The sequence below is a fragment of the Lissotriton vulgaris genome, chromosome 3_1 (assembly GCF_964263255.1).
Source record: "Lissotriton vulgaris chromosome 3_1, aLisVul1.2, whole genome shotgun sequence".
In the NCBI taxonomy this organism is placed as follows: Eukaryota; Metazoa; Chordata; class Amphibia; order Caudata; family Salamandridae; genus Lissotriton; species Lissotriton vulgaris.
The window spans coordinates 524,133,271-524,148,280 of NC_141689.1; the positions used below are offsets into that span (position 1 = coordinate 524,133,271).

Below are 15,010 nucleotides of genomic sequence, written 5' to 3' on the forward strand. Positions count from 1 at the left end.
ATGTGCAACAGTGGCGCAAGAAGGGCAATTAAAGCTAGGTTAATTGCAGTACTCCATTACAAAAGAAAAGAAAAAAAACACAGGGCAAGAAGAGAGGTCCATGTGAGGTTACTTAAACATACGTTTAGAAACGTTTGTGCACGTAGATTCCAACCCTCTGAACACATTTACTAATCACACAGCAGCGTGCAAGAGTTATCCTCGTGCAGGGAAAATAGCTTTTTAAATTAGCCCTTGGTATAAAGTTAACGTCCAGCCACAGGACCAGCGGGTACCTACAAAATAAACCACTATCCCAAAATGTAAACCAATGTAAAACCACTCGTGTGATTCCTCTTGATATTCGGACCCTCCATATGGTGTGTGTGAGATATATATATATATATATATATATATATATATATATACACATACACACACACACTGATAAAAAAAACGAAAGGTTAAGTGACATTATAGTACGGTGCTGAAATGAGACATGAGCTACGTTTAAAAATATCAAAAAAAGGACTCAAATACGCCAGTTACAGTTTAGTGCACAATTTATAACTTGGGCCCCCATAATGCATTGCTTATCAACTCACATACTACATCACTCATGAAATGTCAAATTATACATTTATTACCAATGTTGAGCATGAGGAGAGACTGATTTCTAGTGCAGAATTGTAATTGTAGTTATGTAGCACTTACGACCCCTGACGAGGTGTTGAAGCGCTTTGCAGCGAGCAGCACACTACTAGTGTGTTACTTGGATTGAACAAGATAAGGGGGGCATAGAGGAGGGGAAAAGTGTTATTTGAGAGATCATAGTAGTAAAATTAGGCTAGGGATCATTCAAACGAGGGATAGTGGAGGGAAAAGTTTAGACAGGATTATCAGGGAGATAGTAGTACAATGAGGTTTGGGATGAGTCAGAGTAAAGGTAGAGGATATATTGAAAGAGGTATAGGATGAGAAATAGAGTAGTGAATTGGAGAGAGTTGAAAGGGCTTTTTCCCCAATGGTTGTAAAGTAATAAATATAAAGATACATATTAACTACATAGAAAGGTATACATGTATATAACAGATTTCATGTATTTATAAAGTCCTATATGTACAAGTATGGATAGTTAGTCAGATTTTCAAAGTGTTAGCGTACATAACGCTCATTTATGTATTTATTACTTTTTTTGGAAATGTTATGTTTTTCGATTTACATTTATTACATTTTTTCCAAGTATTTCAAAAGTGAAGTACTTATAAATCCAATTGTTATGATCCTAATTACACATTGTGATCGATAAAATAAGATGGATCACAGAGTTTATGATAATGAAGCTTGATCTTGCTAACATGTCCACTTGGGGATGCATTGAGAATTAAAGTCCATGGTAATTCCAATGTTTCTTCCTTGGAAAGCCAGGAAGGGTTCCACAGCGGTATACAGCGCCAGGATGCCCCGAGATGGGGCGACAGTGCGCTTTACAAGTATACACACATTTACATTTACACATTTACTTTAGGAGGTGGACCCAGATAGACAGGCGCAGCGCGGGTCATAATTTTTCCAGTCGCAACATGAGTATTTCAGTTTTGGAAACGTTCAATTTGAGACAGCTCCATGTCATCCAATGATCAACAGATGTGAGGAGATTGAAGCTTTGAGTTTCCAAAGCCTTTGGGGCTTTCCAGTTTAAGAAGTATTTGTATTATCAGCATGGTTATATCATGTGAACTGAAATTCATTGATCGTTGCCAGTAATGATTTCATGTAGATACTGAAAAGCATATACGAGATGATAGAGCCTTGTTCTGTTTTTTAACGTAAAATGTGATCCAGTCAAGAGCCATCCTCTCTATGCCGGCTTCACAGAGCCTTTGGATTAGAGTGTCATGGTCAACTGGTGTCGAAGGCAGCTTAAAGGTGAAAGAGAAGTAGTGCAGGGACAATGTTCCGGTCTCCTGTGATTTTACAGTCATCTAAGATGGGGATGAGGGCAGATTATGCACTTCTTCCTGGACAGAATCCTGTTTGGAAGTTGGAAAGTATGGAGTTCTCTTCAATGAATTGTGACATCGGGGTAAATACTGCTCTTTCTATCAGTTTGCTTAGCAAAGGTCCATTTGTAATCAGTCTGTAGTGGTTTAGCTTGTGCGGGTTCAGGTTTGTTTTCTTTAAAAATGGTTATATGTTCGCCTTTAAGTCTTCTGGAAATATTTCTGTCATTAAATAATTATAGATGATTCTTCTTACTGTTGTGGCAGCAGAAGTAGTTAAAAGAATGCTCCTGAAGATTTGTGGCAGACAAGGGTCAAAAGGATAGCCAGCTGACATGCTTGCTTTGACAAGATCCATACATTCACTTTGTGATAGTTGTTCGAAGGAATATAGAGGCTGGGTTGGGTTAGTCTACCCTTCCTTTGTTTTAAATCTGAGTCCAACAGGTCTTCTCTGGTTGTGTAATGATTTGCCATTTTGTCCGTAAATTCTTAAGCAATGGGATGAGTTTCTTCTGTGCATTTAGGTTTACGAAATCCAGTGAGAAGTTTATAAAATTGTTTATTTACACGTTTAGCATTTAGAATCCTGTCTGAACAGTCGTTTTTTTAGTTATTTTGATTGTGGAATATTTGTGGACTTGTATATTCTGTTAAGTTTGGGCAGATAACGTTTGTCTTGATTACTATTTGTTGTGTGCCATGTGTTGCAGCTTTGCAATTTGTTGTTTTATCTTTTAGAATAACTCTGTGGATTTGCAAAAATGGTTTAAGCCATGTTGTTTTATAATGTGTAAATAATACAAAGAAAGGTTTAAATGTGAGAAAACATTTCCAAGTATTCTTTGGGAGTAAGGGCCTGGTGAATGATGACACCAGACCAACAGATAGAGAGGGACGACTAAAAAATCCCATTATATAGTACTATGGTTCAACTTTAGAAAGATCTTAACGTGTTTTTGAAAGGCTTATGCGATTTTGGCTAACAATCTTTGCATACTACCTGCTGCCCCTTTCATCTTCCTTGCATTCTTATTTTCCGGTTTTCAAAAAATATTTGCTGTGTCAGCATGTAAGAGCCTCCAAAAAAAACAGAAGACATGCTTCGATTCTAAATGTACCCTCCGCACCACAGTTACAAAAGAAGGTTTAGCAAGGTGTAACACAGTTCATAATATTTAATAAATAAAATTCGAAACAAAGTTATCCTTACCCCTCAGTGCACCCCAAACTTTGTTAGCGTTCAGCATAGCAATGTTTTCATTGACAATTATCTGATCTAAAAGGCAAAAAAAATACCATTAGTTCTGCAATTGCCTACACATTTATTTGTTAACTTGCTTGATTAATATTCATAGCAATATCCTGGAATATCTGACATGAACACAATCTAAGTGCTAAACAGAACAGATTATATCACACACACACACACACACACACGCACGCACACACACACACACACACACACACTTTTAGGAAAGTGTTGGACCTGGCCCTTTCTGCAGTGTGACCCCAGCTGTTTGCCTTTCTGTGCTAAACCAGTGTTTTGCCTTTTAGGACTCTAGCACTGATTAGTAGGGAAAAGTGCACAAAGTGCTTGTGCTCCGTCCTTAAAATATAGTAAAATGCCCCTACACTTGATTGGTACATTTAATTTACACACCAAGTCCTTTATAAATGGTACTTCATACACACCGGAGCTGTACATTTATTGCTACTAATAGCCAGCAGCACTCATTGTGCCACCCACTAGAATAGCCTTTTAAAATCTGTCTGATACCTGCCACTGCAACTTGTAGTGCAGTTTAAATCAGCCATCTCGACCAGGAAAAATAAACCATTTGCCAGGCCTAAACTTTTCTTTTTAATATTCCTAAGTCACGAGTAAGGTTGGCCCTAAAGGCTCAGAGATTACAACCAGCAGGGGCAGCCCGGTCACCCAAACCTGGGGCTTATAAAACAATATAAGAGCTACAATGGTTCAAATTCTTAGTTAATACAAACATTAGTGACTTTAAATGATTCATATCAATGATTGAAGAAATAATGAAGCAGTACCCATTAGAAGAGTATTAAAATAAAAATTGTATAACAGAAAATATTTTTGTACAAATACACAGCAATACAAAAAGTGCTCCTATAATTACAGAGACATATGTCAATAACAAAGACAAACTTTAGTGTGAACATAAATAGTAATAGTGGCAAAAGAAGGAATAAATTACACACAGAAACAAGGTTTGTAGAATCACAAAAACAAAAAACTCAATGCTTCTTCTCGTTCTTTGCAAGGAAGGCATTGACGGCGTTTCGACAGTGGTCATTTAACAGGTCATCATCAGGACAAAAACAAATAAGGAGCAACTATCAATCTTTCAAACGAAGTTGAAGAAAAACTCTGGCAATATGGGACGCAATGGTCGGTCAATGAATCAAAGACGATGCAGTTATGCGTGGCCAGAGGAAAGACAGGGAGGCTATTGAATACATAAATAGTTTGGTTCCTTTCCCAGTCCGGTCCAACTAATTTGAATTTTAGATGGAACAGCTCCATCTAAGTGGGGCTAACCTGGTTCCTGTATCCGGCAAGCACACCATCGCAGTCGGCCTGAACTAGTGATTCGTTCCCATCCCATTACCTCCCCCTCCTCCATTCTAGCGCAACCAGATAACTGCAAGTGGTGCTTGCTGCTTCTTGGCCACAACACTAAAAATTCAATACATCTGTCTCTACAGATTGGATTTTTGATGTCCTGGTATCATTTTGTTTATTAAAATGGACTATTTTTCTAAAGTGGTTTGGGATAGGTTTCGCAATGTGTTTTGACTTTATTCCAGTTTATGTGCTGCATAAATACTTTACAAACTGCATCCAAGTTAAGCCGGACTTCTTTTGTGCCAAGCAAACAGTGCATTAAGCACATGTTAATTTAGTGGCTTTTGTGGTGCACCTTGACCAGGATTGTGGTGGTTGCCCGTGTGGGGCTTCCACCCCTCTCAACTGATAATCCAACTTGTTATATAGATGCAGTAAATAAAACAGCGAAGTGGCTGGGAGTGGACGGTCCCACACTTAGGTAAGGGAAAAAAACGAATTTTAAACAAGGGAAATAGAAAAAATAAAACACAAATCTGAATAAATACCCTACTATTTAAAGATATATGGTCCTCGTAGGACTCGCAGGTATGCATCATTTGGAATAGGACATGTGAAGTGAAATTTACTAGAAATTAATTACTGAACGAAATCTACTCCAAACCAACAGCTAACACTCCAGTCATCTAGGTCTGCTCTATAACATGTTCTCCACCTTAAGCCTGGTCACATATTGTGGATTCCGTTCCAGTGAAGTAAGGACAGATTATGAACAAACTTAGGAAGAGAGCAGATGCATTGTGGAAACTACTTTATTTATTGACATGGAAATTACTTCAAGCTGGTGATTAATGCCTTCATGATACTTACACAGATTTCCACATAAAACTCCAGGAAGTACGCCAACATCATACATTAAAGTTAATTGTTCCAACTGTTTCTCAACAGGTAAAAAAAAAAGACTCACAAATGTAAATGATGCTCTTTACATGACTGAATCTCCTGTCTCCCTACTCCCCTCTAACTCTCCCCACCCTTGCCAAACATATATCCCTCTTTTCTGTGTGGACACTAAGGCAAAAGAGCCACTCGCCTCTTTCGATTATATCTGTTTGGAAGTAAGGGAAAAGTACTGAAAAGATGTATATTTACTGAGGACAGTGTAATGCTTCGAATATATGCTGAAAGATGAGAAATATTAGGTGATGGAGTCTCTGGCTAGATTTTGCTTTAAGAAGAAAAAAAAACAATACAAGTCGAGTTAAAAACTAATGCCCCTATAGAATATAAGAGGAAAACATTGGAGTGAGTAGTCAATCATATCTTCTGAAATAAGTCTTGACGTAGCCAAAGTCAAATAAGATTCCTTTGGTGGTTTTCCACATTATATCTCAGATTAAGAGTCCTCAGATTTTGTTTCAGAATAGGAGTAAATTGACTTAATTCATTGTTTCTTCCAGATAATACAAACATATTTACAATAGCCTTTACTGTAAGTTATGCAATAGCATCTTCTTTGCTTAGTGCATAGAACACATTTTATTTCAGATTTAAAATTGGTTAAACCAATTGTTTTATCTGTTACATAGGAAGACCATTAAAAAAAAAAACGAAATGCAATCAAGTAGTTCATCCTTAACTTGTTGGTGTTTTTTTGTTCTTTGCATAAATAGTCAACAACAGAGTGCTAAAATGCTCGCATTGGGCTGAAATATCACACGAGAGTGTCAATCAGGGCTGAGCACCATGCAGATACGAGTTTACACTTTAACCTAATGGGTTCAATTGGAACTGTGCTGTAAGGAAGAAATACCCTTAACATGGAGATTCACTTCTAATGCACATATGGAAGGCTTACCAATACAGAACACTGGTGTATCGTATGTAATTACTAGGATTGTGTTGGCCTTACAGATTTTTAAAAGTGGCTGTCGGGTAGAACCCCTATATTTTGTATTAAAGTTCAATAAAGCTTTTCCATTCTTGACAGGTTCTGCATTTTATTTTGATAAATCAGTAGTCTTCACACGAAGGTAACTGAAAATACACTAATGAGCCGAGAAGTGCAATATAGACTCACTGTAACTATTTAATTGAGCAAACAATAGTTGTTCTTGTGAGCCCTGGGCTACCAAATTAACAAGGATACATTGTAACTGGCTCTTATCCACAAGCGAAAATTACCTTTTTTGGGTGCATAAAGGGTTCAGACAACCCTCTGGTATAACGTGGGGTAGATCTGCGTTGGCGAAATGGTGAGGTTGGATATGTGCTCACCAGACTACAGGGATGAGATACTACAGGCAGCGGATCTGGCAGAAGTGAAGCTGGGGGACAGGGACTCGCTCATGGTTTTGGACTTAAGCCCAGAGACACTTACCAGGAAAATGGTGTTGCTTCGTATCAAGAAGCATTTTCAGGCCAGAGGCGTGTTGGCCTCCAGCAATGCTGAGGTGACTCATCAGGGGAAAAAACATCCCCCAAGGTTCAGTGCAGCCTGGGGTATAGAGAGCATTGACTTGTGACTGCGTTTTTGTTTGAAGAGGATTCCCTGTGTAATAGAGTTGAATCTGTGATGTGTTTTTGGGCAGGGGGGAATCAAGATCTTGGCAGGAAAGGGTCGGATAATTTTCCCCTGGAGGAGATCTGGGACTGCATGGGATGTCCCCCCCCCCCCCCCCCCCCCTTGTACTTTTTAGTAAGCTACTGTGTGTTTGTTCTTCATGTCCAAGTGTTTTACTTAATAAAATTAGTAAAGATATTACATTTGGGAAAATTAAGCTGAAAAAAACATGATAATGAATGGACTTCAGCATGGTCCCTGGACTGCTCAAGAAAGATGGGTGACAAGGTGGAGGGGCAGTCACCTACAATGCTGCTGCCGTGCTTCTACTACCAATTGAAGCAGTAAGAGTGCAGATGACACCCGGTGTTCCATTTCTCCAGAACAGCTGTCAGCTTGTCAAATGATGTGAGACTGAAGTTGGCACACTGCAGTACCAGGGTAACCTACAAGTGGTGCAGGGCACCTACCTGCCAATTGGGAATGGACTGGGAGGCAACATTGTTGAACACTGGTAAGGCAAAGACAGTGACCAACATACACCACCATAATACTTAGGCAAGGTTGGGAAGTCAATTCAAATGTTGCTCCACACCCTCTCGAGTCAGAGTCATGAAGAAAAGAGGAAATGGAAACACATAATGCACCCCTGCACTTCAAGGATAGGAGGTACTGGTGCTTGGGGCGGATTAACAGATATCTCCCTCGAACTTTGTCCAGGACCCGGATGGTTACCTTTAATTGTCCCTTAGCCCCTTGGGTGAAGCCTGGGTGCTTTCTTAACCCACCTCTCTTACTTCTGATAATGTGAAAGATAGGAGGGTTAGAGATTAACCTAGCTTTACCCATACAATAATACCCAACATCCAGAGACTGTTGGGGCAAAAGTGGGCTGGAGAGAGGAGGGACAGACGAGGTTTCTTGAGCCAAAAGAAAGTCTCTCCATAGAGAAATGCAATGGAAGATTCTAGCTCAATTCAATACACACACTTAGGATGAACCAGGCGTTTTACACACACAACTGGCTTTACAGGCATTATAAAGCACCATCTTAAAAGCATAGTCATGGGAATAAAGTTCATGGATTTTTGCAACCGGTTGGTAGATGGTAGCCCTTACCAAATTCTCCTTGCCATCATCGGCCCGAACAAAAAACACACCCGATCAATTAAATTTCCCGAAGATGCAAATGGTCATATTTGGGCCTGTGGCACCTTAGAGGTCAGGAACATCAGCCACCAGGTCTAACATTAGAAGGTGGCTAGTGAATTAGGCGCAATGTGGACAGCAATTGTTTCTTCCTCTGAGGTAATGTCGAGTTAGTCTCTCAATATACACTGACCCTATGCCTAAGGAGGACTTTGGTGTGGTGCAGACTTTCCTACATTTGATGCTGAACTCTATCAGGAACCAGTGGATTGTGTGGAGAGCTTCTTTTAGATGGTTCCACTTCTCTAGGTTCATCAGGAATCGGAGATTTTTGAAGTCGTTCAGTAGACCCCTGGGGACCCAATGTTAAATACAATGCAGCAATCAAAACATGTATCTCCATGGCACTCATACACCTGATGGTTGGTTAGAAAGAGAAAGGTTTTTTAGAAACTTTGGCACCTGGAAGCGGACTGTCTTGCCCAAGGATAAAAAGGCCACAAATGTGATAATTCTATCAAACTAGTGTCCAGCACCCACAGTTTTTGCTTTCAGTAATAAGTGAGTGCTTTGCTTAATTATCACTTAAGGACTAGCATGTGGAGTTTGGGCTTTTTTCAGCTGGGATGCTTTCCTTTACCCAAACATTTAAGTAGTCTATATATTGGTCAATGCTTTTCAGATTTTCCATATCAGTCTCTTATCAGATGTTAACTGGCACCATGTTGGTACACATTTTGAAGCGTCTTATTCTAATATTGGTAGAAAGAGCAGAACAGATATGAGGGGAAGGGGCAAGAGGGAGGACACCTGTGGTACCGGTGAAGGCACACTGAATAGATAAATTATAGGGGAGCTAGGACACATCAGTGTTCTAACTTTTCATCGTTCTATAGCGGTCGGTAGAGTCAGGGGCTACTCAGAGGTAGAGTATCATTAGGTTGTATATTTTGGTCTTGGATAAAGATGAAGAGTTGATCTTCTCTTCTATTTAACAGCATGCTTTAATTCCCTGCAATCAGCCAAAAGCCGGACAATTTATTGTGTGGCAAATGTTCCTGCACCAGTCCCCTTTTAAAATTCTACTAGGGACAAAGATGTCAGGAAAAGGTCAGTATTTGGCGAGTACCTGTATAATTGCAGTTAGTTTGCTCAAGATAGGTATGAGGATGGTTTACTTTCAGGAACTGGAACACTTCCCTGTGTGGGAGACATGTTGATCAATCTGGTGATATTGATTGTGCTGAAAAAACAGCTTCATGGATTATACTAGGCAGGGTTTCACAAGGACATCAGAGTCATTCATATGTAGAGCTAGCTTTTTTACCTCTGCCTGCCTTCACATAAATTTGAAGAGAGTACACAAAGTTTCACTTGGCCATCGGGAAAGGGGGCGACAACATAGGACAAGGTGATAGTTCAAGGTTTGGTATAATGGATTGGAGGACTTTCAAATTTCAATACAAAAAGGTCCTCAAAATACTGCTTTAATACACATGGAGTGTTTTAAAAAAAAAAAAATTAAGAGTTGCTGTAGGACAATTCCTGGAATATTTGGAAGCATCCTTTTTTAGGTTTGTGCTATGAAATTGGCAAAATAGGACTTTCTTGCAACAGCTTTATTCAATTAAATTTATGGCATTTATAGAGCGCACAGCTACCTCCGAGGAGGTGTCCTGGTGCTGGAGGAAAGCTCACAGAAGTGTAGGAGGAACTAAAAGAGAGGTATCAAATAGAAAGGTTTTGTGATGGAGTCTGAAGACAGATTCTGAGGGGTTGAAGCGCAGACTGAACAGCAACATGTTCCACAATTTGGTGGCCAGATACGTGAAGGAACACCTGCCTCTTCTGGCTTTGTGTATGCAGGGAACATAGCAACTTGAGGCTGTTGGACCTCAGAGCTCTGGACTGGTGACTAAAGGCTATAAAGATTAAAGTAAAAGCCTTAAACTGGATTCTCTTCAAGACAGGAAGCCAGTGAAGATGCTGCAAGTAAGGAGACACTATTGAATGATAGAGGTGGGGGGGGGGGGATTTTCAAGAAGAGGCGAGCAGCACAGTTCTGGATAATTTGGAACCATTGGATTAGAAATCTGGTAAGCCTAAAAACTATTAGCTAAATCCAGTTTTGCCATAACCAAAGCGTGGACAGCTGTTTTATGGAGTCCACCGCAATGAGGTGGAGCATCCTTCCAAGAGTTCAGAGGGTGGCAAATCAAGAAGTGGAAAGGGACCGAATTTGAGGCTCAACAGTAAGATGTGTCAAATTTTACCCCAACGTTTCTGGCCGTCAGAGCTGGAGGAGGGGCAGCACGAGTACAGGTGACCACCAGAGACTCGACTGGGGAAAATAATTTATGCCCGCCCCCAAAAAAAAGGATCTCAGTTTTCTCAGAGTTCCATTTGAGATAGCTTCCCTCCATCCATTCCACCACAGCCTTCAGGCACAGCTTGAAGGAACTCAGAGTTGCATGTGCGTTTTCATGGAAGGACAAAAAAGCTGGGTGTCATCCATGTAGGAGACCACCCGCACCCCCAGAACTCCACTAGTCTAATCAAAAGCTGTAGAGCGATATTAAAAAGGAGTGGGGCTGAGCGTTGAACCCTGGGAGATGCCGCAAACCAAAGGTTTGGAAGAAGAGGTGAAAGGTGGAAGGAAGACTGTTCAGGAACAATCACACAGAAAGGCTTTAAGCCAGCGCAGAGCCAGGCCTCCGACACCAATTCTCTCGATTTAGTCAAGTAAGATGGTATGAGAGACAGTATCAAAGGTCAAAGATGTCATCACAAGACAGCTCCGATAGAGTCTTTCCTTAACGAAGTCAGAAACCTCAAGTAGGGCAGATTCGGTACTATAGCCTGTGTGAAAACCTGATTAGAAATCGTGCAAAAGAACAATAGATTCTAAAAAAGCGTGCCATCTGCTTGTTAACCCTTTTCTCCAAACATTTGGCAGCAGTAGGTAGAAGAGAAAAGGGCCTAAAATTGCTGAGTAACCTTAAGACCAGCGGACTGCTTTTTTAGCAAAGGGAGCAATAAAGCAGGTTTCTAGCAATGCGGAACCACACCCAATTCTAGGGATTTCTTCAGCAGTATTTTGAGGATGAGATTGAACACATTCGAAGCAAGATTTTAAAAAGCCAGAGAGCAGGGGTCCAGAGGGGATTCAGACTTGCACCTCAACAATTTGGAAGCTGAATTGGCCAAGGAGATGGGGTCAAACCCCATGAGAAGAGGACATGGCTGTGTGAAAACAGGGGTGACGTTGGGGGTAGAGGTTTTGAATTTTCTCATGAAAGAAATTAGAAGGGTCTTGACAGAGTTGCCGCGAGGGAGAGCAAGTGTTTTCTTTAGCCGTAGGATAAAGGACAATTTAAAGAGGTAGAAAGACTTATCAGCTTTGGAAATAGATGCAGAAATTAAAGATTTCTGCGCTTTACGGAAAGAAGAATGATAACATTTCAACACAGATAAACATGTTGCTTTCACATTGTTATCATAGGCCACCCTCCATCACCGTTCAAGTCAAAATTGGCATGCAGAGGAGATAATTGGCCAAGATTGTCAGTTAACACGAGCGAGTGAGTCGGAGCGTCGGGGGTGGGGGGGGTCGATAGGGCAAAGGACATGGTTAAGACAATACTGAAGAACAAACCTTCAATGATATCGATAGTCTGCAGTTTTGAGTCTGAGCAAGAGTATGAGGATCTGTGTATAACAGCACGCCCTCCACCATTGTTCTTCTAAACGATCCAGATGTTTGATGGAAAAACCAGGAGGGATGGCCAGGGCTATAACAGCCGCCAACCAGTCCTTAAGCCAAGTTTCTGTTAGGAACAGACGATCTGAGTCATTTTCAGTGAGCAGATTATAGATATCCAAGGCATGTTTGGGTAAGGAACCACAGTAATGTGACAAGCAGAGAAAGTGGGGCAGAGAGTGGATGAGGTTATAACTTCTGACATAATGCATGTGGGTGAATCGCCACCCCTGGCAGTGGGCGGCACAGAATTAGCAAAGCCATCAAAGGGAGAAGCACAGCCTGGGCAGCAGAACCACCACCTATACTCACCCAACATTCCAGGCTCAATAACATTGTTACAGGAAACAATATTACAATTTAACAGCTCAGCTTTAGAATATGTTCTAACTGGACATTGTGGCTAGGATCACCGGCAGCATGGCTGGCGTTGGCCAGTATCCGTGTGCAGACAGGCTTGAATTTGGTGCACCTATGGCGCACTAGCGCCACGCCCATTGCTCGTCCGGCACATCGAGTCCTTTTATCTTAGCGGTAAAGCGATTTCCGAAACACTGAAGCGCGTTCAAACAAAAATGGCGTCTCTCAGTGGAAAAGCCAGCAGAAATGCTGAGGTGTGAGCGGGAATGGCGTATCTCACACAATCACATGAAAATAAATTGCCCCGACCACCAATTTAAAACTGCTTTATTTTTTTTTAAGTAGCTTTCCTCCTAAAGAGTGCAAATCACAAATTCCCAGCGAGAAAAGCAGCGTTACAATGCTATTAAAACAGATTTCAATCAGAATTGCATTCAGTAAATTAAAACAGTAAAAAGCAGAGCGGACTGCTTTATGAAAGCATCTTGTGTCACTTGTAAATAACCTTATCAATCTTTGGTGGACTATAGGCTTTGCTGATTCTCCAGGTACGGCTATCTCAATTCAGTTCAGCCAGCTCTCCTTTTATCATTTTGGGAGTCTGTTCTCAAACTTTGGTTTCCACGTCCTGGGGCCGGGAGTCAGTCTGTGAAGTGAACCACATGAATGGTGGTGCATGGGTTCAAGTGTGCTGCGTTTCCTCCAGATTTAGTTATGTTTAATTGTTCAAGCACATTAGTACAAATTTAAGGCACCAAAAAGTAACATAGTTTAACAGCTCATTAGAGTACAGGGTGCATTTCTTAAACAGAAGGAAGATAACCACATTTCATTTTTGGAACCATCAGCAAACAAGTTATTTTCCTGTCAATAAGCAATCATTCTGAGAGAAGCCATTTGCTCCCTGAAAGGGAATGACTACAATAATTGTATATTGAGCGAGCCATTATATAGGCGCCAAAAAGAAAACCGCACAAATTGATAAAAGAGACTCGGGCTAAGGATTCTCATTGGGTTGACGGTAGGACTGCATGACCTTGGCAGTAGGTAGACCCCTATGCACAGATGGAGATGTTGAGCCTTACCATTTTAGGCATGATGTACATGTAAAATGTTCATGTGGCCAAACTGATGTTACAGTTAAAGGTTCAGATATGATGTCATGAATGGAAACTTTGCAAAATGTGTGCCTGAGTAGGACAACAACAAAAAAAAGAAACTGAAAAAAATTCCCAATTTTGAGTCGTGCTCGCTTATGAAAGATTTACTTACTTCAGGTCCAGGGGACACCACTTGCTTTCAAACTTTGATCTGAAGTATTACTTTAAGTAATACACTGGGAGTTGCTCAGAATGAAGACAACTTTATTCCAGCTCTTTAAGGCAGCAGAGTTTTTCTGGGCCAGCAAAAAGCTGCCCACAGGGCAGAAGATGTAAAATCTAAAAGGGGGAGAAATAGCCTGTGCTGAACAGATCCTGATTTGCTACATTGTTTTTAAGGGCGGTCACAATTACTTGGCACTATTATGGATTACAATGATTATTTTCACTTTTGGATGCAAAGGTTAACAAGCATTGGAAATGCAATAGTTCTTGCATTTGCTTGAATTAGAGCTGTTGTAAGCGACAATGTGTTTTACCCATGTGTCATGGAGTGTATGTATGTGGTGTGCAGTGGAATTATGTGGGTTGGTTTGTAATTGTTAGTTGTGTAATTGTGAGGCGTGAAATAGTGGGGGAGTGGATTTGTGTAGTGGAATTATGTGGCATGTGTGAAGTGGAATTATGTGTATTGTATTTATGTGGTATTCAGAATCTATGTAGGCGATAATTTCTCAGGCCTGGGTCATTGGTTTGCTTTGATTGATTGAGTGACCTAGACATGTCAGTGCAGTCTGATACTCATGTTTGCTCTTCACAGAACACAAATATATGACAATTAACACAAACACACAGCAAGGCTTATTAAAGCCCCTACTACAATGCTGTTCCTGCTTGTCTGCACAGTGGGACTTAAATTTGTAAAGTAATTTAAGGATATTGAAGTGCATTTCCATAAAATAAGTTATAGAATGTAAAGCTAACAAAAATGACAGGTAGAAAGAAATACTAAGTGGGCTGATTAGCAATATGTAAATTCATCATGGTTTAGCAAGTTAACCATTCACTGATAATATCTATTGTGACCAGCATGTCAACATTTCAAATGCTGGCTCCGACAACTCAGTCTTATCTTTCGGAGGTCAATTCAATTTCAAAGCTTTTATTCGATTTGCAAACAAATCATACAAGCAAAACATGAAATCAATCCATTGCGTTAAAAAATTATTACAAAATTTATACAGGGGAATCCAAAATAATTCATATGGGAATAGGACACATACTAACAAGCGTTTAAACATTGGATCTCAATTAAAAAACATGAAGATGACAAAAAGGTATAGAAGTTAAAATCGTACAGACAGGAATAAATAAATTGGCACAAAATGCTTATCCTGGCAGCTGTACGTTGGATAACAAGCCCCTGCCTAAATCATGGGACAAGAAAATTTTTGATTTAAAATTTTGATACAGACAGGAAAGTATAGAAATATAGCAGCA

At 40.3% G+C, this 15,010-nt stretch overlaps 1 protein-coding gene across 4 annotated transcripts in view; it reads right to left on the reverse strand.

Moving 5' to 3' along the window:
- HEXB (hexosaminidase subunit beta) overlaps positions 1-15,010 on the reverse strand; it is a 266,121-nt gene that overhangs the window by 193,217 nt on the left and 57,894 nt on the right. For all 4 annotated transcript variants that reach the window (XR_015309286.1, XM_086960781.1, XM_086960780.1 and 1 more), the window contains exon 3: positions 3,196-3,261. Coding sequence is in view for 3 of the 4 variants with exons in the window: in XM_086960781.1 (XP_086816907.1) it covers positions 3,196-3,261 (66 nt within the window). In the remaining variant the exon portion in view is untranslated. The remainder of the gene's footprint in view (positions 1-3,195; positions 3,262-15,010) is intronic.